Source organism: Hakea prostrata, unplaced genomic scaffold (genome assembly GCF_041222555.1).
Source record: "Hakea prostrata isolate BN-2017 unplaced genomic scaffold, UWA_Hpros_2 contig_19, whole genome shotgun sequence".
In the NCBI taxonomy this organism is placed as follows: domain Eukaryota; kingdom Viridiplantae; phylum Streptophyta; class Magnoliopsida; order Proteales; family Proteaceae; genus Hakea; species Hakea prostrata.
The window spans coordinates 532,029-550,923 of NW_028291138.1; the positions used below are offsets into that span (position 1 = coordinate 532,029).

The 18,895-nt window shown below is 37.7% G+C and overlaps 1 protein-coding gene across 2 annotated transcripts in view; it reads left to right on the forward strand.

Annotated features, from left to right (window-relative positions):
- LOC148999274 (actin-related protein 2/3 complex subunit 2A-like) overlaps positions 1 to 18,895 on the forward strand; it is a 61,989-nt gene that overhangs the window by 38,228 nt on the left and 4,866 nt on the right. For both annotated transcript variants that reach the window (XM_089141327.1, XM_089141326.1), the window contains 3 exons: positions 8,880 to 8,957; positions 9,256 to 9,388; positions 9,467 to 9,558. In XM_089141327.1, the coding sequence (XP_088997453.1) occupies positions 8,880 to 8,957; positions 9,256 to 9,388; positions 9,467 to 9,558 (303 nt within the window). The remainder of the gene's footprint in view (positions 1 to 8,879; positions 8,958 to 9,255; positions 9,389 to 9,466; positions 9,559 to 18,895) is intronic.

The following is an 18,895-nucleotide window of genomic DNA, read 5'->3' on the forward strand; positions in this document are numbered from 1 at the left end:
TCTTGAAGTTGGAGCCATTGTTGGTGACAATCTGCACCACATTATTCTTCCCAACCGCATCAATAACATCCTGTGGGAGTCCAAGTATATATCTATGGTCTTTTGTTTGGCCAATAGGATCCACATATTTAAAAAAAATGGTCCTCCTGTCACAATACACCATAAGGTTGATGAAAGACTTTCTTGTCAGACCGGTCCATCCATTACACATAATGGTGCATTCAAATGACCCCCGCTTGGATCTCATACCATCGATGTACTCCTGCAGCTCTTCTTCTCCTCAGTCAGTAAGATCATCATCACCTCTCTAGGGGTGGGACCAACATATCCAAGACCTGCCTCTGCAGTAGTGTTAATTATTTTCTTATAATAAGGAACATGTGCTTTGTTTGCTGGAATAAAACTGTAATACATCCACTTCACCATTGCGTTTTTCAGCTTCTTAGCCATCCCTTTTCACGTACCTGTAATTTTGGGCTGCTTGGCCCCCTTCTGAAAATGTTAGGATCCTACTCTAGGATAGGATCCCTCCTTTGTGGATTGTCACGTAGTGCCAATGGATTTGCTATAGGAGTGGCCCTTTGACTTTGTGATTGACTGAACACACCATGTATACCACCCCCGTCCCTAGATCTAGATGCTCCTGCCCCTGCAACCTTAGAGGGATCAGCTCTTGTAAATCTAGCTCTGGCCCTCTCCTACTCCTGGTACTGCATCTCCTTGCTCTCAACCATCGCCCATCTGATATCCCTCTCCTCCTGCTCTTTGATATCAATGGGATTAACATCCAGATCAGAATTTGAATCAACTCTATAAGATGACGGTGCTTGCTCTGCCTCGTCCAATGGAACATTCACCCTCCTCTTCTCTTGTTTCTTCTTCCTCGTTGCTTTCTCCATCTCTTTTACTACCTTAACTATAGCAGCATGCACCTCAGTGCATGTGGCCACATCCTTCAAACTGCCAATGATGTGAGCCTTAAACCTACTAATGCCACCTGAGTTCAACTCCTTACCACAGAAGTTGCATGTTGTCCTACTCCTTGTTGCCATCAATAACAACACAATTTTGCTGTGCTGGATTAACCCTCCTGTCCTCGGCCCTACTGTCCTCTATGTGAACCCGCTCCTCTCCCACTGCTAGACATGATAACTGTTGCATCGAAAATGATTGCATAAGCAATTAAACAATACCAAAATAATTTTCTCTTCACAAAGAAACAATCATGTACCTAGGTAGCTGCTTTTTCTATTTTTATAAATACAAAATGAGTATTTAAAATTTTTTCGACAAAAGAAAAGGTTGCAATATCAAAACAGGCAATGAAACCACATGAGAAGCACTTGAAAATGCTTATATAGCTATTCCATAATTTTCTATAATTTTCAAAATCATTTCCCTTATTTTTCTCTTTTTTCCATAATTATTTATATTTTATATTAATATTTTAATAATTTTCTAAAAATAAAAATAATTATTTATTGGTTAGAAAAATATTTCGACTTTGTGAGTTTATAAATTGGCCCATGGAGATCTATATATGTTCTTTCGATTATGATACAACACATATCATGCACAAATTAAGCATTTTCAGTGTAGAAAAATACAAATTTTGTGTATTTTTTATGCCCGAAATAATAAATAAATTACTTAGCGAAATTTTTTTTCAACACCGTGAGTTTGTAGATCGGCTTACGTGTTCAACATATATTAATTTCATACCCATCTAACAACATTATGGCATGCATTTTGAAAAAGAAAAAAAATCAAATTGGAGAACAATAGTTACCAATCAGATGAAAACACTCCACAAAAAATCCTAGATCTGTGTGAAATCTCACTTGATCGTTGCAAACAATGCTATACATGTCAAGAATGTGGCGACACCTACTACTATATATCAAAGATCGAAGGAAAATATTGCAAAAGTGCTAGTAGGAGAAAGAAGGTCTGAGGAGCTTTGAAGAAGAGAGATAAAATCACCAAAAATCAATGGATTATTCGTCCATAATTCGGCAAATTTTCGGTATATATTGCTGAAAATAAAGTCGACCGTTCGGCTATATCTTGCAAACATCGGTTTCGCCAACCACCGAACCGGCCGAAATTCAGCATATGTTGCACCATGCCTAGCATTTCAAAATATAAAAGGTCCGAAGCACCCTTTTACTTTTTGTATGATGAACCAAAAAGTCTCCAAGACCTATTGTTAAGAATAATGAATTACTATTCTCATTAATAACATTTAACTAGCCCGACAACCATATGCTTTGACCCGCATTGAATGCTGGGCCATTGGTTGAAGATAAAAGTACGTCGAACCCATTTGAACTCTTGCCTTGAGCAGATTGTATCCATTGGGCAAATATGGGTTCAATCAAGATTTGTTTCTCTGGAGTACCAAAAGCTAGCATGACGACGTTATGAACCCTTTTACTTAAGTACAGGTATTACATATTAAGTTATTGTTGTGTATTTTTATGTTCTATAAATCTGCATCTCTATTTCTTCAGCACAATAGTTTTTAACTTAGCGTTAAATTGAAACTCACATTTATAGTTGTTTTCTTATAAATCTACAGTCATCAATGTATTTAGAAGGTGTAAAGTAGGCTGGATACCAGTTTCCAGCCCCAAAAGATCCTTAGAACCCATTGAGATGGGCTACCGAGTTGGGTCGAGATAGGAGTAATTTTTTCCTCAAACTCGATGAGATCTTGGTTTTTTGGCCAATCGAGATCAAGTTCTCTAAGTTTGGTATGAAGATCTGCATACAAATTGCTGTTAGTACAGTACTGTAACAACAAATAAGAAGATCTATCTAACCATAGTCTCCCTCCTTCCCACTTTTTGAGTTTTTGCAGATCCCCCTTAAATCCTAATCAATCACCATAGGCCTCAGCCCATTCCCTTTATCCCTTCATTTAAAGACATCAAACTTCTGTTGAAGTGTGTCCTTCCACTTACAATCTGAGGCAAAAAGTACTCCTACCCCCCCCCCCCCCCCCAACACCACCCATCAGCCTCTATCAAGCCCTAGAAATTTCCTTGACTGAAATTCAAAATTTCCCAAATTTGGAGATGGGGGATTTAAAACTCAAATTCCACATTCATTACCCATCAGTTTTCCTCAGAAATTAAACCATACAAGCCCCCCAACAGTGAGCTGCAGTCAATCCCCTTTACTGCCTCTTCTAACCATTGGAACATTTACTTCTATTAAACCCTCACTTCCTTGAAAACTCTAAAACCTTAACTCCTAGTTCCTCTCATTCTACCCATTTTAATTCATTCCATTAATGTAACACCCATGACTAGTGTATAAGGGTATTTTAGAACTATTTTTATCGATAGCCGCATAATTATGCTTATGGAGTGAACTAATATAGGATTAATATGCTTATTAGAATTGATTTGTTAATTTTACTATAAGTTGATGAGTAATTAAATGGTTAACCTTCACCTTGATGAAAGGAGGTCTAAGGTTCGATGCACCGTGGATGTGTAAAAATATATAAAATGTTTTGGTGCTGTTTTGACCCCATCCACACACCTAATTTGGAGCCTACACGAAAAAAAAAAATGAAAGAAATATGAGACAAGAAAAGAAACTCCATGTTTGGAATATGCGAGGATAGAGAGATAAAGTCAAAGAAAGAAGGAAATTAAATATTAGACAAGAAAAGGAAATCAAATATTAGACGAGGAAAGAATGTCAAATATTAGACAAAAAGAAAGTCAAATATGTGAGAAGATTGAGGAATTTACGAGGGGAAGAAATCGTGGGAGAGGGTTGAGGAATTGAAGAGGGGAATTTAAAATAGGAAAAAGAAAATAGAGGAATTAAGAGAAGAAAGAAAGATGCGTGGAAGTGGAGATAGAGAAGATTGATGAATTGAGGTCTATAGGAGGAAAAGAAAATTGTGATAGAGGAGAGAAGATTGAAGAATTGGGGACTTTACAAAAGATGGGTGATTAAGAACCAATACTTTGGTTCATTTAGTGAGGAAGAGAGAAAAGAGAATTGGTTCATTTAGTGAGGAAGAGAGAAAAGAGAGTGCAAGGAATACACGAGAAGAGACAAAAAGAAGGGATCAACAAGGTTAGTGTGTGATGAAGCATATCCAAGGGTGAATTACGGTTCATTTTGTGATTTGACAATAGTAATTGCAACCCTATCTTTCTCAACATGATATATTTGTAAGTGCAATCCTATATTTGTTCAACTTGATATTTTTGTAACTACAACCTTATATCTTGTCATCATATATTTTACTTAACTGGTTCTATATCTTTTAAATCTACTATTAAATATTTACTATTCATGTGTTTTGTGGATTTATGTTTCCGTAAATTGATTTATGTTTTATCATATCAGATTTTGTTGTGATTTTATTGATTTCCTATGATCTTATATTTGTTATAAATTTCAAAATGCTTCATATGGTCTAATATATGCCATTCATTGATTTTTCTTTCATCAAAAGGAGCATGTCATTTTATGTTGGTTGCATATCTCACCCATTCATGCCATTTTCATAGTTGCATTATTGTATCCATAGATGTTAGAATTGTCTCGTGGATGAGATGGATGATAGGGTTGTGGTACGACACAAGCCAAGTAATGGCATGGATCATCCATTGAGTTTAAGGTACTTTGTTTAGGTAGTTGTAAATAAGGCATAAGTGTCTTAAGAGAAGTGGATGATAGGGTTGTGGTACGGCATAAGCCATGTAACTACATGAATCATCCGTTAAACTTGAAACACTTGGTCTAGGAGAGATCTTTACGGTCTTGTTGTCACAATATGCTTTAAATCTATTTTTCATAAAAGACAATTTTATTTGAAAAATGAGTTGATTTTGTTATATGGTTGCTCTTGCTAAGTATATTCTCGATACTTACCTTACTTCCACAGATAATGGACTCATTCAAGGGAATGATAGTTACTTGGAGGATGAAGATCAAGAGCATGTTTATTTTATTTCTTAGGATAGGTTGATTTATTGAGAATTTTCATTGATTGTACTTTTTGGAAGATTAAGTATCCTTTGGAACTTTGAGATTTATGGCTATTATGGAAATGTTATTTTATTTTATATGAGATGAATAAACTCCGCTGCAAATCCGTATGTTTTATTGAATGATTTTAGGAATCTACTTAACTAGTAGATAAACCCCTTAAGGGTTTCTTGTTCACTACCTAAGTAAACTTGATATTATAAATTACGATCTCATCCTCTGCATGGAGATTGGGGCATTACATAATACATATGAATCCATTATTTTTAAGCTTAAACAACTCTTATATATTGTACAATAGGATCGGCGTAGTTATAAGGGAAAAAAATTCGTTTCCATGAAAGTATAGATCAAACCAAGTTCTTGAACATATATTTAATCCCCTCCCTAGAACAAGTGTAGAACATAGGTTTTGGAAGAAAAAAAATCAAATTTCGGATGAAATCTCATCCTTTTTTTTAGATTTGGTTGAAAACCTCTTCACTCTTTGCTATAGATGTTGTTGGAGGGTTGTTAATGAATAGGTGGCCCGGCCAAAAACTCAGGCAATACTTCTAGCAAGGTGAGAAGGCGGGGGGGTGGGGGGGTGGGTAGCAAGAGCACCTAGATCTCGCTTACATCTTGTTGAAGACTCGAGATATCTCTACTTGATTGATATCTAGTGTTTTAAAAACAGTGGTTTGACTGTGATTTCGGTCGTACTGAGATCTCAGTTCAAGATCTTGGCCGATATATTGAATATTCCAGGTTTCACTTCCTATCTTGTCTTGGCTTTTGGAGAAAACAAGATATCTCATGAGACTTGTAAGATCTTGAACCATTCTTCATACAGAGACTGATTCCAGAGTCAGTGCAGGGGCTTGACTTTAAATACAAACTCCAATCCAGCAACTTGGGCTTTGAACACCAAGAAGCATGCAGCCTGAATTTAGCACCATGATATAAATACTGTCTAGATTTTAAGCATTAGACAAGTTTCACTCAAGAGAGAAGCAACAGCAGCTTGCTTAAGCAATTACATTAATTCTAGTCTAATTGTATTCTTCCATGATGGGGTATTAAATAGGGGCTTAACAGCCTTGATTAAAAAGTCCTTATCAAATTGAAAGTTGGGAACTAACTCACAACAGAACACTTCCCTCTGCATGGTGCTGCCTGATGCTTCTGATCAATAGGAGGGAAGAAGAACATTCATCCTATTTGCGGTCGATTGTTTCCAGTATCTCTATTATCTTGCTTGGTCCCGGGTTTGTCTTCTAACTATTTGAGGGGATCATTTTTCACTGTACATAACTGGTGACACCCCTGTGCCTACAGAAGGAACTGCAGAAAATACTTTATTGGCCAATTATGCACTCAGTAGGTCTTTTTTCCTCTACCAATGAAACCAACAATTAATAATAGCTTCCTTTTTATGAATCTGAAAAGGAATTATGATGCAATGCAACAAACATGAAACATATGCCCAGACCAGTAACTACGCACAAATCTATGAGCTGTCAACAGGTTATTGAGGCGACTTGGTGTCCTCTTACATCCTTTTGTGCTGCTGTGAATGCTCTCTAGCAACAATTGAATTTTGACCATCCTATTATCATGGCGTGTGCTAGTGATGCCACTAACTTTTAGAATGTCTTAGATAGAATGGGTGTATGCATTCATTGCTGGCCCGAATCTACGACCAGTTTTGCATTCAAATTCTTGGCTGGAACAAGTTTCCAACCCTTCTTCAGGTGTATAATCTGCTTCAACATGAATAAATAAAGATACATAGTCTCATTATCTCATAAATAGAGATTCATAAGAAATCATAAATAGAGATACATAGTCCATGGTAGAATGGTTGATTCCTGCATCATTCTCTCTTTTAATGTCTATCATTTGAGTGTATTGTTTCCAAGAACAGTTCTCTTCTACTTTGCGGGGACTGATTCTAGGTCTGATATACTACAGCTATGAAGAATCTTGCTGCTGTTTTCTTCACTTCTCTATCCAGAGACTTTGACAACATTTAATGAAAGAATTTACATAGTTGCTTGTATGTTATTTTGGCACTATCATGCATGTGGAGTTGTGATTCATCCATCAGAATCTGATTGTATGCATTTCAAGAAGTTTGACCTGGAACCAGTACCTGCAAAGTCTTACTTGCTGCTATTCTCATACATTTTTTTGCTTAAGGTTTACCCTCTGATACTATTTTCTTCTCCTAACCATGGTGCAAAATTCGATCGAAACCATTGAATTTTCGACCGAATTTTCACATTTTGAGAACCTCGAAATGAAACCTTGATGGAGCAGAAAAAAGTCCTAGGTTTCGATCAAAACTTGGGAAATTTCGATGAAACTATGCGAAACTGGGTGGAAACTTGGTTTGATCCGATTGGGCCAGCCGGTTCATGAGAAAAAATTTGAGAGAAACCTGGGAAATTTGGTGGAAACCTGGGACTTTTTCCTGCAAGTTTCGTGGTTTCCTCACATTTTTGAATTTTTTCTTTCATTCATGTTTCCCCAAATACCATAGCCAATACCCCCTCCATCAGGACTTCCCTATCCAAATTGTGTATTCTCTCAGATTGGTGATCTTAGGCATGTTGATGACCAAACTTATAGAGTTGCATTTGTCAATTACCTTGACAACCATAGGCATAACATGTCATGGGATGTCTATATTCGTTGGTCGGAGGAGATGATGTTACAGGCACAATACTACTTAGCTCACGGGATGGATCCACTGATGCACACCTTTTGGCATTGATTGTACTTTCCTCATGGGATGGATCCACTGAAGCACTCCTTTTGGCATTGAATTGTACTTTCCTTTTATTGTCAGTTACTTTGTATTTGATGTTTTGAACTTAGAAGTTATATGTTGAATGTTATCTACTTAAGTAGTTAAGTTATAGTGTACTTTTTGGACAACTTTACATTGATGTTATGTACATTGATTGGCATACCTACATTGATTTTTTTTAGCAAAATGCATGTGCCAATGTGTTCTTTATACTCTAATTAGCTTAAATGCAGAGTCCCACCTCAAAATACTTCCTAAAATCTGTCGAAACTTGCACGAAAAAGTCCCAAGTTTTCTCAAAATTTCCCAGGTTTTCACCTCAGTTTCCCATTTTCACTTAGTTGAAACTTCAGTTTTCCTTGAATTTTTTTCTATGCTCCTAACTTCCTCCAAATTTACTGGTACGCAACTCTGAATCCGTACCTTGTTTGTTTTCCTTTTAGTTCCTTGCTGATATGCTATTCCTATTCCACTTCTTGTTCCTTGTAATGATTTTTACTAAATACGAAGTCTCGCTGGTTGATGTATAAGGAAGAAGAACAAGGATTGATTTACCATTCCATTTTATCTTATTAGATCACTTGATAGGACCTTGTGCTGCTATTTGCGTTGTTTTCAAAAGATACAAAGAGCTATAATCCTCATCTCAGAGAACGAACAAGAGCTGGTGAATGAAAATGCCATTTCTGTGTGACCACTCTTCTGTTGCCATCAGTATGGGATTAAGATCAACATGTCTTCTAACAGAACATTTCTGGAGGTGGAAGAAAGATTTACAACCTTTGATCCCCTTTCTAGGTTGACCTTGATAATCCTGTTAGGTCTTAACCAGTCAATGAAGCATGTGGCCTCTTCAACATAAATATTTCTCCTATTACCAGTTTGGTTGTTTATGATACATAGTCAAATTTTGCATACATTACGCAACTGAAAATGAGCTGGTGCCTCCTTGCAGATATTTCAGTCTGATGCCTCCGGGAGATTTCTTTTTCTTTTATTAATTAATATTGCATCCTAAGAGAAGTGTTACTCTGGAAAGTTAAATAGCACTGTTTTATTGCAGGCAGAAAAAGTGACTGTAGTTTTTCCTATGAGATTCAAGGACTCTGTAGATACCGTGCTGGCAACTTCCTTTTTGCAGGTGAAGTTGTTCCCTCACTTGTTCTTCCTCTAATTTTCCAAAATCAGCATCTATCTTGCCGGGTTAGTACTCATTGAGCCTATGTTCAACGGTGATTGTATTTTATGCTGTGAACAAATTATAAATTTTAAAGTCTTAAATAGAAAAAACTTGCATCCAAAGTCTGATGCTGGAAGAACTCCTTTTGGTATGAAACTGCTGATCATGTCTAAAATGAATAGGTTGGATTCAGCTAGTGCTTGGGTAGTTTATTTTTGGCAACCTAAGTATGGCTGAAAATATGACAATTGTCCTACAGGAATTTGTGGAGGCAAGGCGCACTGCTGGACTCAACAATGCCCCTGCTTGTTTATGGTCTCCTTCTCCTCCTTTAGAACTGAAGGGAGCTCCAGCACAAGCGTTATCTGCAAATGCAGGATTTGTTACATTCGGTAGTTTGAGGCAAAATCAAGAATATGTTTTGCTTTTTTCTTTCTCATTGGACTCTTATCTGTTTTCCTGTTCTTCAGTTATACTCCCTCGCCATGTGGAAGGCAAAAAGTTGGACAGAACTGTTTGGAGTTTATCAACATTTCATGCCTCTGTTAGTTACCATGTAAAAGTGAGTTTTCCTTCTCAACCCTAAACAGCTTAACGAATGAAACCTTTATCATCTTTAGAACATGACTTGTGTCATAGTGAGACAGCCAGCCTTTATTTATAGAGTAAATTGCTTTGACACCCCAAATAGAGGTCTTTAAACATTGACACCCCATTTTATCTTTGGAAAGTATAGAGTCTAGAGATAGCCCAAAGTTGGACTTTTATTGAACACATTAGTCCAATCCGTTGCTGAATGCTGTTAAATCATCATTAGTTTTTTTGAGAATTCCCATAATACTTAAATTATCAGAGATAGGATAAATATGTCTAGTTTGAGTTGCTAAAATGCAAGCATCTCTATGGTAACCTTCAAATTACATTGCTTAACAAAAGCAGGAAAAAAAATCTAGATTAAGAACGATGCGGGTGGCATCTACAGCTCGGGTCAACCACTCTTTTTTGTTTACGGTTTCATATCTCAACAAGTGCAAGGAAAGCCATGAGGGGAGTCATTCCCTCTGGGGTTCTCGTAGGGAACTCGGTTGTATTCCCTAATGTCTTGCTATTTATTGACAAATTGACGGAAATTGGCTACCTATAGGATTCCATTAGGGGATATCATTTCCGTATACTGAGATTTACCTTTTTTGACATAGCGTGGAATGATAACACCGAGATCACAGTGAACTACATTCACGATGGGTGTTGGGGGTAGCCAATGCAGGATGACTGAGACGATGATCAGATGATGCCACTGAAGTAAAGTAAATAAAGCAAGAGTAGGAGAGCCAAAAGAGGTGAGTGCAATCAACTGCAAAGGAGAATGGTCAAGCAACTGCAGCCTACCATCTTGTATACTAGTGCCAGTTGTACGCCTTGCTTCCAGGTCTTAAAACACACAACAAGATGGAAAGAGGTTATTTTGCAGTTGAAGTCTTGAGTAAGGCTACTAATAAATAGAAGGGTAGAAGAAAAATTCGGAATGTAACACAAATGATAAATGTAAAGAGGGAGAACAATTAACAATGCCCCTTTTCAGAATCTAAACCATCAGCAATATGAACTTTTTGTTATTAGAAACAAAAGAGTAGGAATAGAATAAGGATTGAGAACTAGTTATGTGATTAGTTGCATCGCGGCATGGTTTGAGATCTCGGTCTCTATAGGGATCTCAGTCCCTCACAAAATCAAGATCTCACGAGATCTTATTCAAGATCTAGTAAAAATCCCTGGTCGTTGGTGGCTCATCTCGGTGGGTAGTAGGGATGGAATTTGGTATTTGACCTATTTTAGGCCTCTTAAATGGATTGTTGGCCCTAAATTTGTGAGAAAACAATTGTATATGAATTCCAACTTGACCCTAACTTTGAAATTGATACGCTAAAGGAGTGAACGTGCAGAGTTGTAAAACATGCAATCACAACCATTGCTTGATATAAATGATAGTAAAGCTTTATAGTCAAATAATTCATCAAATGTATTCAGTTGTTTGGAATTTCACATTATAACATCGATGTACTTATAAGGTACACTATGAGAGTAAAAGAGTAAAATCAATGACTGAGCAGTTCCTCCAACTTCTGCTCCACCAGCACCAGCACCACCTCCACCAATATAAAGCCTAGTTTTGGGGGAAAAAAGAAGGAAAAAAGAAGAAGTTTGGAAAGAACTCTCACCTGGCTTCAAATTTAGTAGACATTTGTTGTAGATGAATTAAACAGTTTGTTGATGTGACCTAGGTAGAGTTCCCCCAACTTTGCGGTGAAAAATCCATCCAAAACATCAAAACTAGTGAAGGGGGAAGGAGCTTTGAGACAAGTCGAGATCAAGGTATCTTTACTCATCTTTACTGAGATGAGGTATTTTTAAGGATGGGTAGGACCCAATTCTCGGCCGAGATACTGTACTTTCTTTGGTATCGACTTGTGTGAGATCTCGCATTGAGGTCTCAAAAAAGAAAAGATCTTGACGAGATCTCACGAGACCTCGAACTATGTGTCGGAGTCAAATAGTCCAGGAAGAGGACTTATTGATGCATTATGGCAACCCAAAAGAGTATTTGAGGTAGTGGAATTCGCAAAAGAAGTAACTGTTGTAGAACCACACTGGCATTGGAAGTTGGTCCAAGTGAATATGACTTAAGATGGTCATCTACAAATGTAAGTGCTAGAGCTCATTTGAAGAGAGAGGTGTACTAGGATGGCTGTCAACAACGCGTTGATGGGTATGTACCATGTTCAGTACTAGAAACTCCTCCTCTGAAGGTAGGAGGACATCCATAAAGCTTCTAGCATTTTTCCTATGTGAGATGTTTATGGTTATAATAATAATCACCCTTGAATGGAACACAAGCAAAACCTCCAAAGTCAGCATTACGAGGTTGAGATGTCGGAGAAGAGAGCCCATGGGATGCAACACTAGAGCCATAAGAACCATCAACAAGAGCAGATTGTTCGATGAAAATAGTGTTGATCATTGCAGTACATCGGCTAACGTCTATATCGATGACATAAAAGGCTTGCTTAAGAAACAACTCACAAGGAAGAACCGGAGTGCGATTCGTACTCCATGTTTAGACCAGCCAAAAAATCATAAACACGGAAGTTATCCTCCCACTTCTGATAAGCAATAGCATAGCTTCACAGGTAGGAGTGAACTTCCTATGGAGGTGCATTGTCTGGTATTACCAATGCAAAGTGTTACTGAGAGAGGGTTCAGATTCTTTTGCTGCAATTGATGGATCTTTCAACAAATTTCAAAACACTGAGCTTTATTAGCAACCTTAAATACGTCACTTTCTTGAATTTCCAGATGGCAGTAGTGTTTTCAAGGAGGTAACTGTCAGCAATAGCAAATTCAACTGGGTTGAGTAGATAGCCTATCATGGGGCATTCATCAGTTTTCCATTTGTCTTGAACTGGACTAGGAGTTGTAGGTTTCACAGGATTGTCATGAAGATGGCCAACAAGATTGCGTGAATCAACCAAAAAAGTAACTGATTGAGTCCATTGTGGATAATTGCTCCCATTAAGCTTGATATGATTCATCTAGAAGGAGGGAAGTTGCTCTCATGTATAACTGGAGCCTCCTCTACTACAAATGAACTAGTAGATCCAATAGACATAGTTGCTGGACTGAAAAATATGGAAAACCAAAAAAAAGAAAAAGAAAAAACCTCAGAGATCCCATAGATGGGTAAAAAGGACCCTTGGTGGGAGAAAAGGTGCTCACTACCAAGTGGAATAAGCCACAGAGGCAGTTGAAGGCCTAAAATAGCCGACAAAAGAGATGTGGGAGGAAGGAGGCGTTGTGGAAGGAAATGGAGGCTTTGTGATGGAGACATCACACGCCCACCCATCACTCGTTATTACCAAGGCGGAGGTGACGGTTACTTTCAATTTGGTTCGGCTACTAGGAAAGGGTCATCTGGACCCTTAGGACTGTAACCACACTTTTTTTTATATATTTTTATTAAACATTAGTATTAGTATTTATTGGATTATTTATTATAAGGGTAGTTCAGGGAATTTCTTTTCATATCATGGGTTTATGGGACTTTATTTTGTTGGAGTTATTTTTAAACAAGTCTTTTCTTGTTTCTTTTATTTCAGTGGGGTTATTTTAGGAAACCTTTTTTGTTTAATTTGCTAATCACCAGCAAGGCAGGACAGATGAAATTAGAAAGGGGAAAAAAAACAAAAAATGAAAGCAGCGGCAGCCATCTGAGGAGCCAGTGACAGCAACCTCCTTCCTCTTTGGCAAGTCTACTTCGACTCCTTTGCTTCAGTTTCTTGTCTAGAAAATCCATTCGCTCCTCTATCTAGCCCTACCCTTTTTGTTCCTCTAGCCTTACCCTTTTTGTTGCTCCAAAAACCTTGTTTTCTTTACCAGGAATTTTTTCTTTTCTTCTCCAAAACCTCATGGCAGCCTGTTTCTGCAGAAAATTTCTTCCCTCTTGTTTATTATTTCCTCTTCTTCTCCATACCCTTATGGCAGCCTCTCTTTTCTCTGGAAGTTCTCTTTCTTCCCATATCCTCACGGCAGTTGCATTTTCTGCTTCTAACCCTTTTCTTCCCCTATATTGGCCTTCTTTTTCTCTTCTGTGAACATTATATTGGCACTATTATTTTTCTGCAATCCTTATTTTCCTAATCCATGTTTTACTTTTCTATCCTTAATAGTGATACTGCCCCATTCTTGCTGTCTTGTTTTTTCTCAGGTGTTGCTGTCTTCTTGTTCTAGCATAATAATATCTTATGATGCCCATGTTGGTTGGCTTGGTTTAGGAGTTTTTCTTCCCCTTTTTTTTTTTAATTTATTTTTATATATATATATTTTTTAGACGTTGGATGTAACACTTGCTTCTATATTGAATGACAGATTGATCATAATGACTTTGCTGGAATTTTATTAAATTTGAATGTAATGCCCCTAACCCCCTGCCTAGTTGTGTGGATTGATCATATAAGAATTCTTACTTGTCCCCTTGGGTTTTTAAGAAGTTTGCTCTTATATTATTGATTGCTGAATTTTATTCCGTACTGTTATCTGAGTGTGAGTCTAGTTTGTGTTGTGCAAGCCAGTCTCCCAGTTTCCCTTAGTGTTCTAGATGGTGTGGATCCTGTTTCTTTTGAAGACCCTTGTTCCTAGGGCTGTCCTACATCAATTTGGCAGTGTAACGGTAGGGTGGTGGTGCTGTGAGGTTGAGGTGAAAGTGGTGGTGGTGGTTTGGCGGTAGAGAGAGAGAGAGACACAGTGGGGGTGGGTGCATTGGGTGGTCTTTTTACTGGAAAAAGAAGAGATAGAGGGAGTTATTAGGTTTAGGGGGAGTTTGTTTTTTAGACATCTCCTATTTTGTGTCTTGAAACCATCGGCGTTGATACCATGATGATTTTAGATAAGACACATCCAGCCTTTATTTATATTAATAGATGAATACAAGAAAAGTATAAGTACCCAATGTGGAATATTACAAAATAATATCCTATGGGCAATTCTTCATGTGGAGGGTCTGGGCCAGAATAGGGCCAGAATAGGGCCTAGGGTGATAGCCCCACACCCTACAGCCCTTTTGTAAAATCAGGGGTATTTTGGTAATTTTACAGTATTCTGGTATAGTTAATTTAGGGTTTCATCGGGTCCAGTATGTTTGTAGGATCCTAGACCTACTTATATTTTTGGATTTGTTTCTTGTTTGACAATTTATTGAAGAGTCTTAGCTAGGTTGGGATTCCCAAGTGGTAAGGGAGTCCCTGCTTACAGTCCACTTCATACAAGGATTCTATATCTACTTTTATTTTTCAATTTGGATCATCCTAGAGTGAGTTATGATAGATTCCTTGTATGAGTGTGGGTCTCTAGTCCAAGTATGAATCCTAGTTAGATTTGCTCTCTAAAGTTGAGTCCTAGTGTGAGTTCCTTCTTAAATGCTACTAAAATGCCTCTCCAATATTAATAGGCAGATCATGTTTAATGAATAAAATTGGAGATTGGAAGGAGTAAGCTTTGAATTGTGGGTTCTCTAAGAGGGAACTTGCTGCTGTGTTTGTGAATGAATTCTGCAATTTCGAAGTTCTTTGAGGCCCTTTCTTCTTATTCAAGTAAGTACAGCCAAGCCTCCTCCCTTTCTCTTCTTCTTCCCTCATCTGCAGCTTTCCCCATCCCCAAACCCTAATTCTGTAGTTACACCCCGCTTTGCATATCATCCCTCCCCCTTCCCCTCCCCTGCCGCAGCCCCTACCCGTCCTTAATCTCTATTTCCTTAACCCCCCCCCCCCCTTCCCCAACCCTTGTTCATCATTCCTCAGCCCCTCTTCTCTTTTTTGCTTCTTCTTCGTCTTCCTTCTTACTTGTGACAGCATAGGAAACCTAGGAAATTAAAACCTGGAAATTTTCCCAACTCCCTAAATCCCTCACCCTTTTAGGATTAGCTTCCCCTTCCCTTTACTCACACCCCATCCCTACCCTGTCCCCTTCCCCTCATGTAAACCCTAGAATTTCTGCACCTTTTCTTCTTCATTAGAAAACCCTGAAATTCAAAAGCTTTTAAAACTAATTCTCCTCAACCTCTCAATCAAACCATAAACCCTTTTAGGATTATCTTCCCTAAACCCTACTTGACTCTTAACCTAAGCCTAACTCATCACCAAGAAACCCTAGAATTTAAGAAAACCTAATTTTCTAAACCCCTAGATTTGGAATTTGATTCTGAATTTTAAATTACAGCAAGGGTTCAGAGTTGAATTTCATAACCTAGATCCTAAACCCTATTCTTATCCCTGCTTTCCCTTTCCTAAAACCAAAATCCAGTATTAAAGCTCTAATCCCAGCATAATAGCCCTAATCCCTCAACTAAAGGGTATTACAAAACCGATACAACACCACAAACCCTTGTTTACTGCAGGTCTACTTGATTAAGATCCTAAGGGTGAATGTTAGATATAGGGCTTGCATCACTCAATTAAACCCCACATCCCTGGTTCACATCAATGCTATCCGTATAGTCAGAATTACAACAGTCTTAGATATGACTTATGATGGTTCAGAAGATAAAGTTCTATGACATTATTTTGGATAAGGGTAATAGTTGTCATGGTGCTTGCAATCCAAGGCAAAAATAATAATAATATAAAAAAGTAAAAATTAAAAGTAAAAAGGAAAAAAAAACCTATGACTTGTTATGACCAATGCCTTATTTATTAAATGCAGTTTTCTCCAATGAGAGAGGGAGACATTTATGGGTCATAGACCTTGATTTAAGTGGTGATTCCAAAATAAATGAATATAGTGAAAAGATTCCGTATTTACCAGTAGGCTGTTGCCCATCTCTTTTTCCTTCCTCAACATGAATACACATTGCATAGTTGGGTCCATTGTCAGGATAACAACCCCCTCACCTGCGCTCTTCCTCCTCTTCTCCTTTTCTCCTCTGTTCCCCCACCAAAACAGATGGCTCTTCAAGCTGTCTTTAGCTTTGAAGGCCCTTTTTCTTGTTAAGAGAGAACTTCCTTTGGATATACTTTGGAAGGTATTTGTTCTTGAATTGTGCTTCATGTCTTCTGACTTCGAACCTTTCTTCATGGGATCTCCACCATTCCTTAGCACAACCAGTCAATGGCAAGTAGAAGACTCTAAACTTCTGGTTGTACCAATCAAAATGTTCTTTTGGGAAGCTAACCAATCAAGGAAGAACCATGGATCCGTCTGTTCAGAATCATATGCTCCACCTTTGAAAGAATATCAATTTCACGAAGTGCCTAATATGTTAGTGCAGTTTCTTGTGTCAAACTTCTATGGTATTAGTTAGTGTTCTGTGATGTAGCTGGTGCCGGGTAATGCTTGTCTCTGTGGTCCTCTGGAGTAGGGTGATGCTTTGACATTGTATCAGATGTTGCTCCAATTACTAAATTTTCAACTAATTAGCATTTAGCAAGTTATCCCATTGAAATCTGATCTTCTGACTGGTGGTTTAGACCTTCATGTAGCCATAAATCTGACACCAATTTCCTTTTCTTTCCTTCTTTCTTTTCTTTTCTTTTCCTCTCTTTTTTTTTTTTTTTTTTTGGCAGGTTGGGGGGGGGGTGTGGTGTGGTAGGGTTGATTCCCGGGTTCAGGTTATGTACCCTTTTTTTTTCTTTTCTTTTTTTACAGGAAAAGGTTCTGACCAATGTCCAGAACTGTGAAAATAGGCGGAGCCAAAAAATACCGCAATATCCAGAAGGTAGGATTAAGCAGAACAGTGGAGGTTCCCAGTGCATGAGGTTCCTGCCACTTTGGGGTCTGGCAAGGGTCATGATGTAGGCAACTTTATCTGTGCTTTCACAGGAATGCTGTTTCCAGACTTAAAATCATGATTGGTCAATTGGTCACCATGGAGCAACCTTACTGCTTTGAGAACAGCGACAAAAAATGTACGAGTTTGAAGCCTATAATCCAAAGTCAAGTGATTTCTTATAATAACAGGATCTTGCTAAAACTCTGCTTGAAGGATCCTTCAGGACTTCAACCCCTAAAAACTGAGGGTAATCTGCTGGCCAGATTCCCTACGGAAACCTCATATCAACTTAAGCAAGTTGGTGCCCATAAGAGGGCTGCCGCCAACTCTTTGTTGTGATTTCGTTGGTCTTAAATAAATCCCAACATGATCTGGGTTTGAACAGCTGCAATGATTGCAAGTAATGCTCCCGTTTAATTTTAAATCATGTTCAATAGAAACTATTTACAATAGGGAAAATAACACTTATTTGACAGTGGAAATAGAAAATAGAGAGGATATGACTTTAATTTCCACCAATAAGTTTAAACCAGAATCCTGCCAATCCTAAGAGTTTCCAACTGTTAACTCAGCTTCACAACAGCAACAAAGGCAATAACCATCATTGATAAAATCATTTGTTATTCTAGCTAAGTAAAAAAATTGTGTAACCAACTTACATAGCCAATAGGAAACTTGAAACAAAAAGGACACTTAAAAGTAACTTTTGACAATAGGTAAAGGTCTTTAGCTGACGCCTCCTAAAGGAAGTATAAGAAGAAAAGATAAGGCTATGCGCACACAAGCTCAGGTATTTAGCTGACGCCTCCTAAAGGAAGTATAAGAAGAAAAGTAAGTAAATATATCCGAGACATAAATTGCAGTGATCCTGTTGCGGAACAAGCGGTTATTGTGAAAATTTGGGCCACAATTACCGCGAGCAAACGTATTATTGACGAGGAGCGCATTTTTGCTACTAATACTCGTACTGTCTTTGTTATTTTGCCCCGCAACAATCCAATTGCAAGAGCGGAACTCTTCCTGCCGGATGCTTCTCAGGTGAGTGGGAGGCTTGATCAGGCGGAGGCGGAAGAAAATTCAACCGAAATAGGAAATTCGTTTGAAATAAGAATTTCGACCTTGCAAAAGGCCGAAATTTCAATATTTTGGTCGAAACTGGACACTTTTTTTAATAGAAATTGGAACTTCAATTTCAGGGCTCATATGGACTCAAAATGATTTAGATTCTTGCATACTACCTATTTCAAGCATAATAAACACAATGGAACTAGTTTTTTGCCCAAAAAAAATAAAAATAAAACCATTGAAAATTTATCGTTCAAGTATACTAACAAATAACTGGTTCTGACAAGTGCAAATTGTATTGCATACAGGCAATGAATCATCAGCATACATGAATTTTTTGGTAGAATGGTTACATATACAACAAGTCGACTAAATCAAATGATGGTGTCTCACATATATTAAGTTGAAGCCTATATATCATATGTACATAAAATAAAAATGCATAATTTTAGAAAATAATTATTAAAATCAGATTATGAAAAAGTGGTAGCAAATAATAAAAAGATAAGTTTAACAA